We start from the raw sequence: 16,974 nt of genomic DNA, 5'->3' as shown, positions 1-16,974 counted from the left end.
TAGAATGTTATGACAGATTGACAGATTACTTAATGGTCCTTGGCTCGGTTCTTCGAACAAACTCATACAGAAAAGATTTCAGCATGTCAACCGAGAATGAGATATGTCCTTTTGTTAGCCACTTTCTGTTTACGTCTTTATTAGAATTAGACGTTAGAGCTTTGTTTATGCCAAGGTCTTGATATGGAGCATTGTCGACAATTAGTACAGAGTTAGGTTTTAAATTGGGAATGACCTTTCCTGTCAATCACTTAATATAATTTTGTTGGTTCATGTGGTTGTGGTAATCCCTGTTGCTTGATTTGACTTCCACACGAGAAACGCATTAGGAATAAAGCCATTTTCACCGCCTGCATGGTTTATTATTAAGCGTTGTCCCTTTGATACCGGTTTGAGGAGACCGTAATTCGTATCATCACTTCACGATTTCTCACCTACGTGTGATGATAAATTGAAAGTTTCATCAAGGTAAACAATGTTTCTGTTTTCCTCACTAAATCTTTTTAATCGCTTGATAAACGCAATTCTTTTTTCTCAGATGTCTCCTCTCTTTCTGTCTCGAGCAGAAAGCTAATTTCTTCAGTAACTGCCTATGGCTTCTTCCAAATTCTCTTCCACTGTAGGCACTTGTTTTTCAGTTGGATAAAAGGTGTAAACGATTCTCCTAATACCGGCCTCATCAAAACTATCAATGTCTGTAATTGTTTAGCGATTATAGTTATGTAGCTGGAGTTGTAAATTTCCATCCACTTACACATTTTAATTTTCTGGATAGTGCTACGCGAAACGTCCGTAGCCACTTGGGCTCTCAGCAGAACTTGCCGCACCGGATTGTTCGTTCTCTGAATGGACTCATCTTCCATAACATTAAAACGCTATGTACGCTCTCCAGGGCCGGCTATTCAGTTTTCTGCCTTTCAGTTTTGAAGTACTAATAGGCATTACAATTTCAGTCTGAGCTTACCACGCACTAGTAATACAAACGCGGAAAAACACACAACGGACGCACATGGCAAACTGCAGACAGCCAAATGTACTGGCGCTGAAAAGTACCTCTTTGCGCATGCGCAGTGGCCACCCCGTCAGTTAACATTGTAAAGGTCGCGAAGCTTTCTGATACCTGGCGCGGATTTGAAACTTCCATTGACACCAGATGACGCTAGTCCCCCGTTTCTACGCATGCGCAGTCTGCAGCATATTCAGGACTCTCATAGAACTGTGAGGTCCGCAGTCAGTTGTTTATTGACGTCACTGACCCACTCGCGGCTGGCGGCCGATTTTCTCGCAGGCAGGTGACGCGCGCGCAGTCACGAGGGGTCGCTTTTGAGCAGAAAATCAGGCGTGTAAGGAGGGCGTAAGTTGGCCACGACGTGTGGAGACAGCCAGCAGTCTAGCGCTGACTTGTGGGGCGCAGCTGGCGCGCCGCTGCTCGCGTCCGGCTCGCTTTAATCCCCCGACCGTGGGCTGCCAGCTGGCGTCTCTGGTTCTTCTGGCTCGGAGTGGGGGGGAGAGGGGGCGCCAGCCTGGCTGTGGTCTGTGCCGTGCTGACGTAGCGGAACTCGGCTTCAGTTGGCGTGCCGTGGTCGCCGCGTGTGCCGGTTTGCCGTGTACCGTGCCGCCTAGCCGATTCTGGGAGAATACGCGACGTCTCGCCACACTGGCAGCGAAGCGGTCATCGCGTTTGTGTGAACCTTCTCGGATCCGCGTGTTCCGTCGGAGAGAGAATTACTAGTGTCCTTCCGTATCTGGCTTCTAAGTGCCAACTTCGTGTGTGGTGTACCAGTGTTGGAAGAATAGTGGACCAACAGTGATCATTCATCGACTACTTGTATGATACTTCACATCAAAGCAAGTGGAGACGCGTGCTACGCCCGTGGGCACTCGTAGACGCGGAGGAGCCGATGAACTTGGCAACTGCCGCCAAGTCTCGAAATAAGTGCAGCGTAGTGCAAGCGCCGCCGCTAGTGTTTGTGCTGTTGACGTAACTACAGTATCTCTCTTCCTCTCGCTGTGCTTCCTGCGATACCGGCGCTGGTCTTTCCGCTCTGCTTCCCTTGCAAATGCTGTGTCTTTTTTTTCTCCTCGGTGGTAAGTGTGATGCTTTGTAGCAACTGACAAGAGCAGTGCCGTGTGGTGTGATGACTGTGGAGCGCGAGGCGCGACACATTGGACAGTCCGCAATCGGCACGTGTGAGGCCACCATTGCCAAGCGCGCACTCTGAGCCAGCGTTGCGCTGCACCTGCGGCAGGTTCGGGATCTCGTCCGTAGGATGACGCCTGCGTCAGGCGCTGACGCGGGCCCCCAGACTGAGAAATAAGTCCTGCAGAAGCGGGCGCGCCGCTCCGAGGCAGGTGGGATGCGGCGCTGCGGCCGGTGGAACGCCGGCCCACCAGCTGGCGTGTCGGCCAAGGTCACCGTAACCACAACCACAGCCAGCAGCGGCCGCTCGGACCGGCGGGGTCCCTGGTTCCCGCCTCGGCAGCAGTAGCGACCGCGGCAGTCACCGGCGACATGCGGCTTCGCCCAGACAAGCTGTGCTGTCGCTACAGCGTCACCAGCGCGCTCCGGGGAGCAGTTTCCTGCTGCCGCCGGTCCAGCCTCACCTCCTCCACGCGACGAAGGTAAAGAAAGAAGGAAAAAAAAACCACCTGTCTCCACTGTCGACGTTTTTGTGTAAGCTACGACCCAGACTCTTACCAACATAGGGTGAAGTAAAACAAGTTGAGCCGGTCGATGTGGTTGAGCGGTTTTAGGCGCTTCAGTCTGGAACCGCGCGACCGCTACGGTCGCAGATTCGAATCCTGCCTCGGGCATGGATGTGTGTGATGTCTTAGGTTAGTTAGGTTTAAGTAGTTCTAAGTTCTAGGGGACTGATGACCTCAGATGTTAAGTCCCACAGTGCTTAGAGCCAAAACAAGTTCATAATAAAGTCAGAGCATCGTAGCAAATGTCGAATTCCCAAAAATTTTGCAGTTAACCCTTGTGGTGACGCGGCCATGAAACTACAGCCAACTAGCGAAGAGCGCGTGGTAGTTCGTCTAGTAAGCGAACGATGTTGAGGACGCGCCAGTCATTCGCAACGCGCCAGAAATTTTCGAGACGAAGTACGAATCATTTCTTCGCTTCTGTCAATTCTGCAGCGATGTTGCAAACAGCAGTTTCGAAAATTTGCCGTTAACGTCAAGGGTAATAGCTTATTCGTGCTCTCTGTACGTTTGGAAACAATAAAACGTATGGCCTTTAAATATTATTAAATACATTCTATCTTACAGTACTATATATTAGACGGTACGTAATAATGTCCCCCACCTCCGGCGCCCCATTCCTGAAATCTTGCTTATTCTGACAGACTGTCACTTAGCGCCGTCGGAGGGCTAGGTTATGTAGAAAGGTGTTGATTTAGTTGCAAAATAAAAGCTGTGGCAAAAGGTTGATGTGTTGTATTGCCTATTATCTATAATCTACCCATGTTTAACGGACCATCTTTTGTGAATAAAACCGTCTAGGTCTCTTAGTAGCTAACTTCGTAAATTACGATGTTTCGTCTACTGTCAACATCAGGTCTATGCCTAATATAAAAGGAACATGCGAACGAGTGGCGTTTATTATACCATATCAGGCTACAAAACATGAAAAATTAAAAAAAAGTTTCAAAAGTTGATTCACCAAAACTTAACACTTCTATAACAACATTCAGTGTCACTATAAATTAAATCCTGAGCCTAAGTAGGCTGTCAACTGGCAACTCGGATCGAAAAATTTCGGGGACTTGCTAGATTTCAAAATCAAATTACAAAACACGATTTAAATGAGTATGGTGGATTCATAACAATAGCTTTTCAACATAAGTCGAAACGTAATAAATAAATACATTTATTAACAATTTAGACGATGTTATTCACAAAGTACCCACAGTGGAGCCGAACTAATGAAGGAAATTTATTGTCTTTATTGATATTTGACAAATTTTTCATTATGGGAACCAAATCTGTAACGTAAAATCTAGTAAACTATTTTAGATAATAGACAAGTCTCTGTCAAGTATTTCGATGCTTATTATATTCCATATACAGTAGGCGTTGATAAACTACAAAAAATCCACTGCGTAACTTTCACCGTCCCTTCCACATTCCGACGCTTATAGGGTGAAGAAAAATGTGTGATAATAAGATAGGGGGTGTCGAATCGAGCAGCATATTCCAAATAATAGTAATGCACCACCATGGAGCTATGGCAATTATACGGAAGCTAGTCAGCGTCAGGCCCACCGAGCAATGTTTTTAAACTAGCTTGGCCCCAGCTAATAACTGTTGTACTAATGACAGCAGTTAGTAATTAAATTAGATTGTGATGGGTTCACTGAATAGTCAAAGCTAGACAAACATTAAATTCCTATCCAAGGTTCGTTACACTAACGCGAATTGTTTGTGATGACTACTGGATAAAGCTCCACAATAAAATCAACTATGTTGAAAGCACGTTTGCGCTGTTGTCTTCAGCCGAAGATTGGTTTGATGCCCCTTTCAACGTTTGTTTTACCTGTTGCAACCTATTCACCTCTGCATAACTACTGCAGCCCACATCCGTTTGAAATCATCTTACTGTGCTCAACCCTTCGGCCCGCTCTACAATTTTTTTCCTGTACGCTTCCTTCCATTACCAAACTTGATATCTCAAGATGTGTCCTACCAACCGACACCTTCTGTTAGTTAAGTTGTGCCATAAATTTCTTTTCTTGTCAGCTCAGTTCACTACCACCTCATCAGTTACCGATCTACCAACCTAATCTTCAGCATTCCTCTGCACACCAGATTTCAAAAGCGTTTATTCTCTATGATGAACTGTGTCTCGTCCACGTTTCGCTTCTGTTCAAGTCTGCACACCAGACAAATATCGTAAAAAAAGACTTCCCAACACCTCAATTTCTTTGTCATTTACAGATTTACAGATTTACCTGCTTCCGAAACGCTTTTCTTGCTACTACAAGTCTGCATTTTATATCCTTCCTACTCCGACTGTGTGTTTTTTTTTTTTTTTTTCTGCCCATGTAGTTAAAAAAATAAACCATACAGCAGAAACAGCACTGCAGTACGGTAGTTTATAAGTAAGACATTATTAATTTAAAAGACCTAAAACCACATGTTTAAACACTTCTGTTTTGTTATGTCCTTTTATTTCAACGTATAGATTAAACCAGTAAGAGTGAACTACCACAGCCGTGAAAAAGAAAACGCGCACTGAATTTTAAACAGTTTTTTCCTTAAATAACATTTTTTTACAGCAAGTGTTTGAAATTCCTGACCCTACATCGCTACAGAGTTGACAATGTGGGAAATATGTTTGGTGCTCCCTCTCGAAAAGTATAGTCGTATTATGAATGAGTGTCGCGTGCAAAATCACACTGATACACACATCCAAACAAGTTCGCTTACCGGACAAACTTCCGTGCACTCATAGTTGACGGCCGTTTTATGGCCGAAGCTCAACATCAGCGTGAAAAGGTCAGTATTATTAATTCTTCCTCAGTCTGCGCGCCCATTGGTTAGACTGAATTATGGCCTCGCACGACATTCTTATTCACTTACCAACCGCACCACAGTCACTGATAATGTATTTATTTCCAAATTCGCTTACAATGTGGGATTTCTTTTACTGTGGGTAGAGCTCTACTAACGCATTATTGAAGTTCAGGACGTATTCATGTTCCGAATGTAAGCACTGGATAATACTCGACACTTGTCATCGACGGTAAATTCTATGAGCAACTATTTTTCTCATTTGTAAGGTCGATAGTTGAGTGACTCAGCTCTACTTTGTCAGAACATATGAAACATTTTCAGATAGTGAAATTCGACCCAAACTAGAATCGTTTCGGATTTTGCGAGCACAGCATTTGGAAAATACGTTTTAATAAAACGTAACTTGCGCCACTGTGTCAGAATATTGGTGGTGGGCGGCCATTGCTATCCTGAAAAGCCTAAGAAATAGTATGCATTATAACTTAACGGTGTGGAAAAATTAACATTTATATGTTATGAAGACCCAATACTTACTCTTACATTGACTCATTATTCCTTCGTTTATTAAAACAATTACGACACTGCACTTCTGTTTATTTGAACATAAACTGCAATTTATTTTAATGATTTTTAACCTTTATAAATCCAGCAGCTTAGGTGCTTTGTTAGGGCTATTGACCGGTGTCTCATTCCGTTCAGGAGTCTCAGAAAGGCTGAAAACCACAGGCTTACAAGAAAGTAGCATGATCAGATTACGTATTCCTTCGAAAGGGCTAATCGCTATGGCGCCACAACCGCCAGAGTCCATACAGTCCTTTGTTTTCTTTTTGGTAGGCAGGTTTCGTATCTCGAAACCTACTCGAGAATCTGGATTGAAAAAGCAGAATCAGGCATAAAGGATTCACCAGCTGTGTACATCACTCGTGCCGTTCCGTCAGTGGCGTTAAGAACGAACATACGCTACTGCCAAAAACGGACTGAATTACAGCTACTATTTATTCTAATTTTTATGTACTAAATACGGTTTAAAGATTCATTTTTACATCGTACAAAGAAATACGGTTTGTAATTAGTAAGAATATACGATGACAATTATGTATAGTGTTTCCCTTTAATAACCATTTACGTGGTTTTGAATAAATTTAACGAAAATTATATCCGTTATTTGCTTAAATATTTTAAAGCGACAATAATAGCTTTGTTTCCACTAGTGCTTAGTACAGTCCCTCAGCGCTTTAACATTGCTTCCAAGATATTGCAATTCCCAGAAAGATCATTTTTGAAATTCATCCGTCCAAAAATTATAGAATTACATAGCAGGCTGTTGATTTAAGGACTAGAGTAGCAACAAACACTCAACTTTGACAGTGTCACAGTTTACACTTTATTAAATTGAAACGTGCACTCAGGATATCAGTATTTCATGCAGCACGATGATTGTGAATACTGGGCCGCATACTATACGGCTAAAACTACCTACTGAAAAAGCTAGCTTCGTAATAATACAGTGGTCTAATACTATAAATAGTTGTTGTTGTTGTTGTTGTTGTTGTGGTGGTGGTGGTGGTGGTGGTGGTGGTGGTGGTGGTGGTGGTGGTGGTGGTCTTCAGTCCTGAGACTGGTTTGATGCAGCTCTCCATGCTACTCTATCCTGTGCAAGCTTCTTCATCTCCCAGTACCTACTGCAACCTACATCCTTCTGAATTTGCTTAGTGTATTCATCTCTTGGTCTCCCTCTACGACTTTTTACCCTCCACACTGCCCTCCAATACTAAATTGGTGATACCTTGATGCCTCAGAACATGTCCTACCAACCGATCCCTTCTTCTAGTCAGGTATACATCATGTTTTCGAAAGAAACGAACATTGGTTGAGAAGCGAGTGTGTGAAATTTCAGAAGTATGCTTAAATAGAAAATATAGCTATGCTGTGTTCTTATCGTGTTCGAGATGCTTGTATTCAAACTTCACGGCCTGGAGGCTCAGAAACCCGCACATCGCTTACGCAAATTTACAGAATGTTGGATCTTATCGTCCTCGCCTGTGAAAGTCACATAAGTTGGAGCAGTTCAGCAGCGTAATTCGCTTTCAGTGATGCAATGCCGTGACCACTGCAGTGGAAATACAAGGGCTGCAGTTGCAGAATTCTAACGGCGTTTTCGTGGACGAGGAATAGCCCGCGCAGTAACGGTTGCGTTGGATCTCGACACAGTGCGTGAAAGTGGTTCTTGTCCCGTGTACGTCATGGATCGTTGCGACGGTGCCAGGGAGATCGAAATAAGGTAGAAAACATTAATCAGACATACAAGAGAAACTCTGTTATTTGTTGTAAAAGGATTACTGCGTCAAACACATACCACATCTCTATCCGTCTCTCACCAAAACAACTCATTACTTACGTCTAATTCTAGCGAAGGCGGTGTGGTTCAAACACTGCACTTCGGTGTTACGGATGACCGGAATTCATCTTTTCGTTTGCCAGCCCGATTTAGGTTATCCGTGGTTTTTCTTAAACCACTTAGCAAGTGCACGGATGGATCCTTTGGAAAGAACCCGGCCGATTTCGTTTTCCAATTTGCGTTTTGTGGTTCGTGAATAACGATATTGCCGTCCGTGGGATGTTAAACACTAAATCTTCCTTCCTTTTTTCTGAACGTGGTATTGAAACTTTGATGTATATACCGGCTTCACTCCCATAGTTTCCACATCGTACACGCCAGCGCGACGTTCCTTTGCGAATCCGAACACTTCGCCAACATTAAATAATATATCTATCATATTTTTCCGGTTCCGACAAAGTTCCATAAGGATGTCGCTAGGTAGAACGGTTGGAACACCATCCTGCCACGCTCCTCACCATTGCTGTTGTGTTACGTCTTTTATCTGGGCAACGCCGTGTTGTCGAGATTGAAACGATAGACCTGTTGACGAAGCGTAAAAATCGCTGTATTACATGTATTTTGCAGTCTCTCTTTCTGGGTCTTAATAGTTATCTCACTCGTAATTTCGTTTATCCCCTCCTATTAGTCGCAATACATAACTCTGGCGGTAAATGGAAATAAACAGAGCACCGAAAACCGTTCGTTTTATTCACCTCAATTTTTTTCCACGCTCTCCATATCAACGGACTGGAAAGGAGCTCCCAAATCCGACCAGCATTTCCCAGTTTGCCTGTAGAGTTCACTTACACGCTGTAATAGAACTTTGTCAGTCGCGTTTCATAAAACCTTCTGTAGAATCTTTGACAGTGAACTGAGTACTTTTATTATAAATTTTATATAAGAGCGCGGTTCTAGCTTTTATAAAGGATTTATTTAAGATCTTTGAGAGTGTCATACGGGTCATAGAACATTGCTTTGAAGGATCATCTGTGGAGGAACCTCCAGCTGCGTGTTTCAATGAAGAGCACATGTGAGATGCTGTGTTTGTCCTGAACAACGAACTGAAAATTATGACCATAATGCGTTTTAGACAGGTACGTGCCGAGTAAAACTGTGAGGGACGGGAAAAACCCACCGTGGCACAACAACAAAGTTAGGAAACTACTGCGAATGCAAAGAGAGCTTCACTCCAAGTTTAAACGCAGCCAAAACCTCTCAGACAAACAGAAGCTAAACGATGTCAAAGTTAGCGTAAGGAGGGCTATGCGTGAAGCGTTCAGTGAATTCGAAAATAAAATTCTATGTACCGACTTGACAGAAAATCCTCGGAAGTTCTGGTCTTACGTTAAATCAGTAAGTGGCTCGAAGCAGCATATCCAGACACTCCGGGATGATGATGGCATTGAAACAGAGGATGACACGCGTAAAGCTGAAATACTACACACCTTCTTCCAAAGCTGTTTCACAGAGGAAGACCGCACTGCAGTTCCTTCTCTAAATCCTCGTACATCGAAATAAGTGTCCAAGGAATAGAAAAGCAACTGGAATCACTCAACAGAGGAAAGTCCACTGGACCTGACGGGATACCAATTCGATTCTACACAGAGTACGCGAAAGAACTTGCCCCCCTTCTAACAGCCGTGTACCGCACGTCTCTAGAGGAACGGAGGGTTCCAAATGATTGGAAAAGAGCACAGGTAGTCCCAGTCTTCAAGAAGGGTCGTCGAGCAGATGCGCAAAACTATAGACCTATATCTCTGACGTCGATCTGTTGTAGAATTTTAGAATATGTTTTTTGCTCTAGTATAATGACGTTTTTGGAAACCCAGAATCTACTATGTAGGAATCAACATGGATTCCGGAAACAGCGATCGTGTGAGACCCAACTCGCTTTATTTGTTCATGAGACGCAGAAAATATTAGATACAGGCTCCCAGGTAGATGATATTTTTCTTGACTTCCGGAAGGCGTTCGATACAGTTCCGCACTGTCGCCTGATAAACAAAGTAAGAGCGTATGGAATATCAGACCAGCTGTGTGGCTGGATTGAAGAGTTTTTAGCAAACAGAACACAGCAAGTTGTTATCAATGGAGAGACGTCTACAGACGTTAAAGTAACCTCTGGCGTGCCACAGGGGAGTGTTATGGGACCACTGATTTTCACAATATATATAAATGACCTAGTACATAGTGTCGGAAGTTCCATGCAGCTTTTCGCGGATGATGCTGTAGTATACAGAGAAGTTGCAGCATTAGAAAATTGTAGCGAAATGCAGGAAGATCTGCAGCGGATAGGCACTTGGTGCAGGGAGTGGCAACTGACCCTTAACATAGACAAATGTAATGTATTGCGAATACATAGAAAGGAGGATCCTTTATTGTATGATTATATGATAGCGGAACAAACACTGGTAGCAGTTACTTCTGTAAAATATCTGGGAGTATGCGTGCGGAACGATTTGAAGTGGAATGATCATATAAAATTAATTGGTGGTAAGGCGGGTACCAGGTTGAGATTCATTGGGAGAGTCCATAGAAAATGTAGTCCATCAACAAAGGAGGTGGCTTACAAAACACTCGTTCGACCTATACTTGAGTATTGCTCATCAGTGTGGGATCCGTACCAGATCGGGTTGACGGAGGAGATAGAGAAGATCCAAAGAAGTGCGGCGCGTTTCATTACAGGGTTATTTGGTAACCATGATAGCATTACGGAGATGTTTAACAAACTCAAGTGGCAGACTCTGCAAGAGAGGCGCTCTGCATCGCGGTGCAGCTTGCTCGCCAGGTTTCGAGAGGGTGGATGAGGTATCGAATATATTGCTTCCCCCTACTTATACCTCCCGAGGAGATCACTAATGTAAAATTAGAGAGATTAGAGCGCGCACGGAGGCTTTCAGACAGTCGTTCTTCCCGCGAACCATACGCGACTGGAACAGGAAATGGAGGTAATGACAGTGGCACGTAAAGTGCTCTCCGCCACACACTGTTGGGTGGCTTGCGGAGTATAAATGTAGCTGTAGATATAAATTTACAATGGAAAGAAACCACGTGTAATCGAAATAGTGCGCAATTCGGATTCGAACCGAGACTATTGGCTTTCGCGAGAGTTGATATTCCATTTGAGGTTCCTTCCTATACCTGTCGTGTGTAGACGCAACACTTTAGTCAGCAACCTCCTCTCTTGCTGTGAGAGTTTCGAAATAATAGCAGCTAAGTGCATCTTTAAACTAGTAATCGGTACAAATGCTTCTTTAACTCGGTTAGTAACGAAACGATGATGAAACTCTAGACTTTGTAAGTATTGGTTGTAAGCGTTTTAAATTCTGCTTGTTATTGTCACAGAAACTGGAAAATTTTGCGCAGTATGTTGGAATTACGGAAGTCTCAACAGTTAATTGGTTTAAATAAATTATTCGTTCAACCACACGGAGTTAGCGGTAAAAGGGCTCCGATACACGTGAGTTTTTCGCTCTCATAAAGCTTGGTAATCTCCGATAATACTCGGAGAATTGTTTATACTAGGGTCGAATTTTCGCTGATAATTACTTTCAGGTAGTTCCTTGCGAGTACTTTCTGTAAGTGTCTGGGAGTCTAGCGAGAGAAAATATCGGTAGCGTTTGTACACAGTAGCGTGAGAATGCGTGCGAGAGCTGCGAGATAACTCACAGCGAGATTTTCCTGTCGCAATACCGTGAATGTAGGAAGAGCGTCGGGCTGCAGCTGCACTTTTGATACTGTTAGTGGCGAATGAAAAACTTACTAAACAACTGCGTTTTTGTTGGATAAGATTGTGGATTTGGTGGCGAATTCATTTTGGAGCATAGAAGATTCACACGGAGCATATAAGATTCTCACTTAGATCTTGTGAAGAAAAATGCCGGCCGGTGTGGCCAAGCGGCTCTAGGCGCTTCAGTGTGGAACCGCGCGGCCGCTACGGTCGCAGGTTCGAATCCTGCCTCGGGCATGGATGTTTGTGATGTCCTTAGGTTAGTTAGGTTTGAGTGGTTCTAAGTTCTAGGGGACTGATGACCTTAGCTGTTAAGTCCCATAGTGCTCAGAGCCATTTGAACCATTTGAAGAAAAATCCACAACAACATCGAAATTTTTTGACAATAACAGCGATGGAGATGGAAGAAATATATTTTATAATTGGACCCAAAATTGCCAATCTAGATACTGTTATGCGTAAATCCATCAAGACGACTGCTTGCGCTACAAATATTTCTAGCATCAGCAAATATTACTAGCATCAGCTACGTTTATTCTCTTTAATTTTTGGTATAGTAAGAAATACGATGAAATAACGGTACACTAATTTCAGCTCGATACCCATGGACATTCAAAAGCCAAAAAGGGCGGATATCTGATAAATGAACCATTTCTGTGCACATATGAATTTACAAGTTTTTACTTGTATTGACTTCAGGAACCACTCGTAAAATCCTGGGGATTTGTTCTTCACCATCCAGTGTAATAATATAATCAATAAATACCACGTCGTATAAAATTATAGATACATCTGTATTATTTGAAATAAATGACGATTTTCCGATTTCCAAAACGATCACTTTCAAAAACAACTTCAGTTGTTTCTCTCTATTAATTAATCTGTGTTGAACTACTTTGCTGATTCCTTGAATTGTAGAGGTTCTGGTAATTTTCTTCTGTGGAGATGATGTAAACTTTTCGGTTCTTACCGTACTTCCTGTCGTCCAGTAACTGTAGCTTCCAAAGCCGGCCGTGGTGCCTGTGCGGTTCTAGGCGCTTCAGTCCGGAACCGAGCGACTGCTACGGTCGCAGGTTCGAATCCTGCCTCGGGTATGGATGTGTGAGATGTCCTTAGGTTAATTAGGTTTAAGTAGTTCTAAGTTCTAGGGAACTGATGACCTGAGATGTTAAGTCCCATAGTGCTCAGAGCCTTTTTTTATGTCCAAAATACTGGCCTGTCCTCGTACAAACGAAGTAAATGCCCAAATTCGTCCTGAGGTCACTTCCTGCCAGCTTTCTTCATTACTCTTTTTGCCATCACACTGCTGACATTAACTCATAGTGCGAATCCGTCACGACAGTAGTCTCAGCTGGCCCTACGTACGAGTATATGGAGGAGTCGCTTGCAGTGCTGATGTGGCGCAATGGTTAGTACGCTAGTCTGTCATTCACATGTTCATTGTAAAGGTGGGATCAAGTCCCTTCAGAGATATTTTTTATTTAAGTTTGTTAATTCTACGCGATATATGTATGACTTTTTTATGCATATGCTATTTGCTGCCTAGCACTGTTTAAGTCCAGAATTTACGAATTAGGGAATTAGACTAACCGCTCGTACTGTTAGTTTAGGAGGTAAAACGGGCGATTACTTTGCTCAGAAACATGCCACGGTCACATGTTAGGGCTCAATAACGAGTTTCTTCGGTACTTCTGGTTAAAGAATGCACGAGCACCGCAAAATATGTTATCAAGATGTTGTTATGTACAAACTGTGAAATACGCTACAAACCTGGGAAGCAATACGGCTGCTCAGCATTCTCTTGAGTACTGTGGCGTGTGAGTGTCGTGATTTGATTGTGTGTTGTACAATTTTAGCAAGATTACAAAACAACTAGTTACTTATTATCAATGTAACATGAGGTTTTATTTACACACTGCTTTTCCCTGGCTAATGATCGTTATTTTGTAAAAGAAATTCCCCTGGGAACGTGTAGCAATGTTGTCTTTAAAGCAGTGTAAATAGCGCTAAGTTCCGGATCGGTTATCGAATATAACGCTACTGCTTTTCGAGGTGGCAGCACTTTTCTTTAAGCAAAATGAACAGTTTTGTCGCACAATACCGCACGCACACAACACTAATGTATTTTTCCTGTCAAAATATTTCATAGAAGTCGTTACGAAATAACCAGGCTTCATACATCAGCAGATAAGAATTTACATCACGTACGATGCTATTTGCATTATATTTAAAGATTATTCACAATCTAAGTCGAATTTACTTCCTCAAAGTGGGTTCTGGGCCACCAATACACAATTATTATCGCGATTATGACCAATGGCATTCATGTCCGTACAGAAAATCAATTTTAAACTGCCGCTGCAAATTTCACTAAGGTGGCGGCTAACATAAGACAGTCACTTAACGAATCTAGTTCAGGCGTTGTTTTACTCTCAACAAGTAATATATATTAAATCTTTTCTGTATCTTAACTATATGCATTAACATTTAAAAGTATTTCTCCATGTTAATCACTCATTATTCAGCATTTTACCAATAATCTGCGCTGTAGATCAATGACGCTAATGGCTGCACTCCATTTTAGCTGAACAGGAAACTTAGCATTTATATGTTAGGATGAGAATCATATTAAAATAAAAATTCAAACACACGTATTGATTTCAGTAACACAGAAACTCTAATTTTCAAGTATTACTTAACAGCATAATACAGTTTTTTACCGACCTCAGTGCTACGAGACGTCATTTGCGTCCGATCATTGCAAGGGTTCGATCGAGGAGGAGGATTATTGTAGAAGAATCACAGATAACGAAAGATGAAGATCTCCATTATCTTTTACCATGAGTATTGTCTGAGTCATGATTTTCACAAAAAATTAAATGTTCTAACTGACAATAATTATTTATTATTATTATTATTTTAGTATTGATGAAGTCCTTTTTCTGTTACACTCTGCCGTCCGGCGACACCATAGCGGTGTCGTGTGCATAGTATCGCGCAGTGGTCGGTGACAGCACTGTAGCATCTTTTGCATTCTGTGGTGTTTTGTTTAGGTAACAATAAGGTACACAAGTCAACAATTTTTTTTGTTTTTATAAGTACTTTGCCCTTTCATGGTGGCAAACGAAAGAGACGATACGGTTATTTACGATGAATGCGCGGAACGTAACTTGGAAGTTGCCACTACATCGCATACGTCTCATCATGATCCGGTTGATACTCTTTGCGGTGACATAAAGCAATACCAGCTAGTAGGCCTATGTAGTTCCGAAACGATAAACGAAAACGAGGAAACTGCCATACATGTTCCAAAAACAAAAAACAACAAACTTAATGTGCAAGTCTTGTGGAGTTGCGTTACATGTTGGAGACTGTTTTGCTGCATATCATGTTGTTGTTGTTGCTGCTGCTGTGGTCTTCAGTCCTGAGACTGGTTCGATACAGCTCTCCATGCTACTCTATCTCGTGCATGCTTCTTCATCTCCCAGTACTTACTGCAACCTACATCCTTCTGAATCTGCTTCTATCCATCTCTTGGTCTCCCTCTACGATTTTTACCCTCCACGCTGCCCTCCAATGCTAAATTTGTGATCCCTTGATGCCTCAGAACATGTCCTACCAACCGATCCCTTCTTCTAGTGAAGTTGTGCCACACACTTCTCTTCTCCCCAATCCTATTCAACACCTCCTCATTAGTTATATGATCTACCGATCTAATCTTCAGCATTCTTCTGCAGCACCACATTTCGAAAGCTTGTAGTCTCTTCTTGTCCAAACTATTTATCGTCCATGTTTCACTTCCATACATGGCTACACTCCATACAAATACTTTCAGAAACGACTTCCTGACACTTAAATCTATACTCGATGTTAACAAATTTCTCTTCTTCAGAAACGCTTTCCTTGCCGTTGCCAGTCTATTGGCATATCATATGAAAGATAAATGCTAAGTACCAAAGACAATGCAAATAAACAAATATATGAAACAAATTGTGTACTTATTTACGTATCTATATCTTAGAAATTTCATGAACTTAGGGAAACAGGGAGGCAGGGTTGAGAACTGACGATGAGATTAGTAAAACCTAACAATTTATAAACTCACGATAATCTCAAGAGCGGCCGGCGACAAGACAAGTAATCCGAATTACGAGACGCGCGCGGACAGCAAAGTGTTAATATCACGAGAATGTGCGCTGAAATTCCACACACAGTGCTATCGTGTATATTGTTCTGAATAAAATATAGTTGTTGGTATTAAAGTACGCTCAGCTCTCGCAACAGTACCGGTATATAGTTTTCCTTGTCTGGGAGCCACGGCTAGCAGTTATCGAAAGATTGAACTTCCTGTCTACACGAAAGATCTAAACTTGCAGAGCGCGACTTCCGAGGGCTTGCCCTACACTCGGTCACTGCTGCCGAGCTGGCTCGCGGTGCATTTCGCATGACACGTGTTACTCGCAAACGCTCTCTGAGCGTGAAAAACTCACAGGTATACGATATTTTCGATATTGCAGCGCCCGTATTATTCTGAATTACGGCGCAAAATTCCTTCGAAAGGACTTCACATTGTAATTCAGAACAACATAGGCATTTCAATATCGTATTTATCCGCCAACACCGGGTGAGGGACTTTCGTGTACAATATCTCCGTTCTAAGCGAATATTATATATTGGCTGTGGACACGTGGTTGCCGACGTATCTAAGATTGGGTTTGGCCGTGAGTCGTGCTCGGGTAGCAAATGGTAAGGCGGCCACTCGCGATAAGCGGGAAATTCGGGTTCGAGTCCCGGTCCGGCATAAATTTTTGTTGTCATTCCACTATGCAGCTGATAGTAATCCATATTCGCAACTGCGAATATATTTCATGCTTCTCACATGTGTAGCAATCTTAAGGAAGTTAATTACTGTCTGTAACATAAATTTTTTATGTATATATAATATAGCGGCACGTGAAAATTTGTTCTAATGCCGGGAATCGAACCCGGTTCTCCTGGTTACTAGCCAGGTGCGTTGGCCACTAAGCTAGATTGGCGCAGCGGTACACACAACTGCACGCCTCCTTCCTCGATCCAAAATTTTCGCTACCGCCCCAATCTGCTTTACATTCCCGCTTACATACGAACTGAATTGCTGAGGCCTTCCATGCTTTGGAATAGCACTTCAGCATCGAACGAAAATTGAGGATCCAGCCTGAAACCCATATACAGGTACTTATATTCGTACAGATTAAATGACACAATTTCAGAGACTTTACTGATCTCACACAGGCAGCGAGAATTTTGATTGAGGAGGAAAGCGTGCCAGGATAATCAGTGCAGTTGTGTGAACCGCTGTGCTAAG

General features: G+C 42.7%; 1 protein-coding gene across 4 annotated transcripts in view; it reads left to right on the top strand.

Annotated features, from left to right (window-relative positions):
* Positions 1-1,587: 1,587 nt before the first annotated feature.
* LOC124621858 (eye-specific diacylglycerol kinase) overlaps positions 1,588-16,974 on the top strand; it is a 637,666-nt gene continuing 622,279 nt past the window's right edge. For all 4 annotated transcript variants that reach the window (XM_047147315.1, XM_047147314.1, XM_047147313.1 and 1 more), the window contains exon 1: positions 1,588-2,622. In XM_047147315.1, coding sequence (XP_047003271.1) covers positions 2,513-2,622 — 110 coding nt within the window. In that variant the 5' untranslated portion in view covers positions 1,588-2,512. The remainder of the gene's footprint in view (positions 2,623-16,974) is intronic.

This window comes from Schistocerca americana, chromosome 7, assembly GCF_021461395.2.
Source record: "Schistocerca americana isolate TAMUIC-IGC-003095 chromosome 7, iqSchAmer2.1, whole genome shotgun sequence".
Taxonomy (NCBI): domain Eukaryota; kingdom Metazoa; phylum Arthropoda; class Insecta; order Orthoptera; family Acrididae; genus Schistocerca; species Schistocerca americana.
This window is presented reverse-complemented; position numbering and strand designations above follow the sequence as displayed.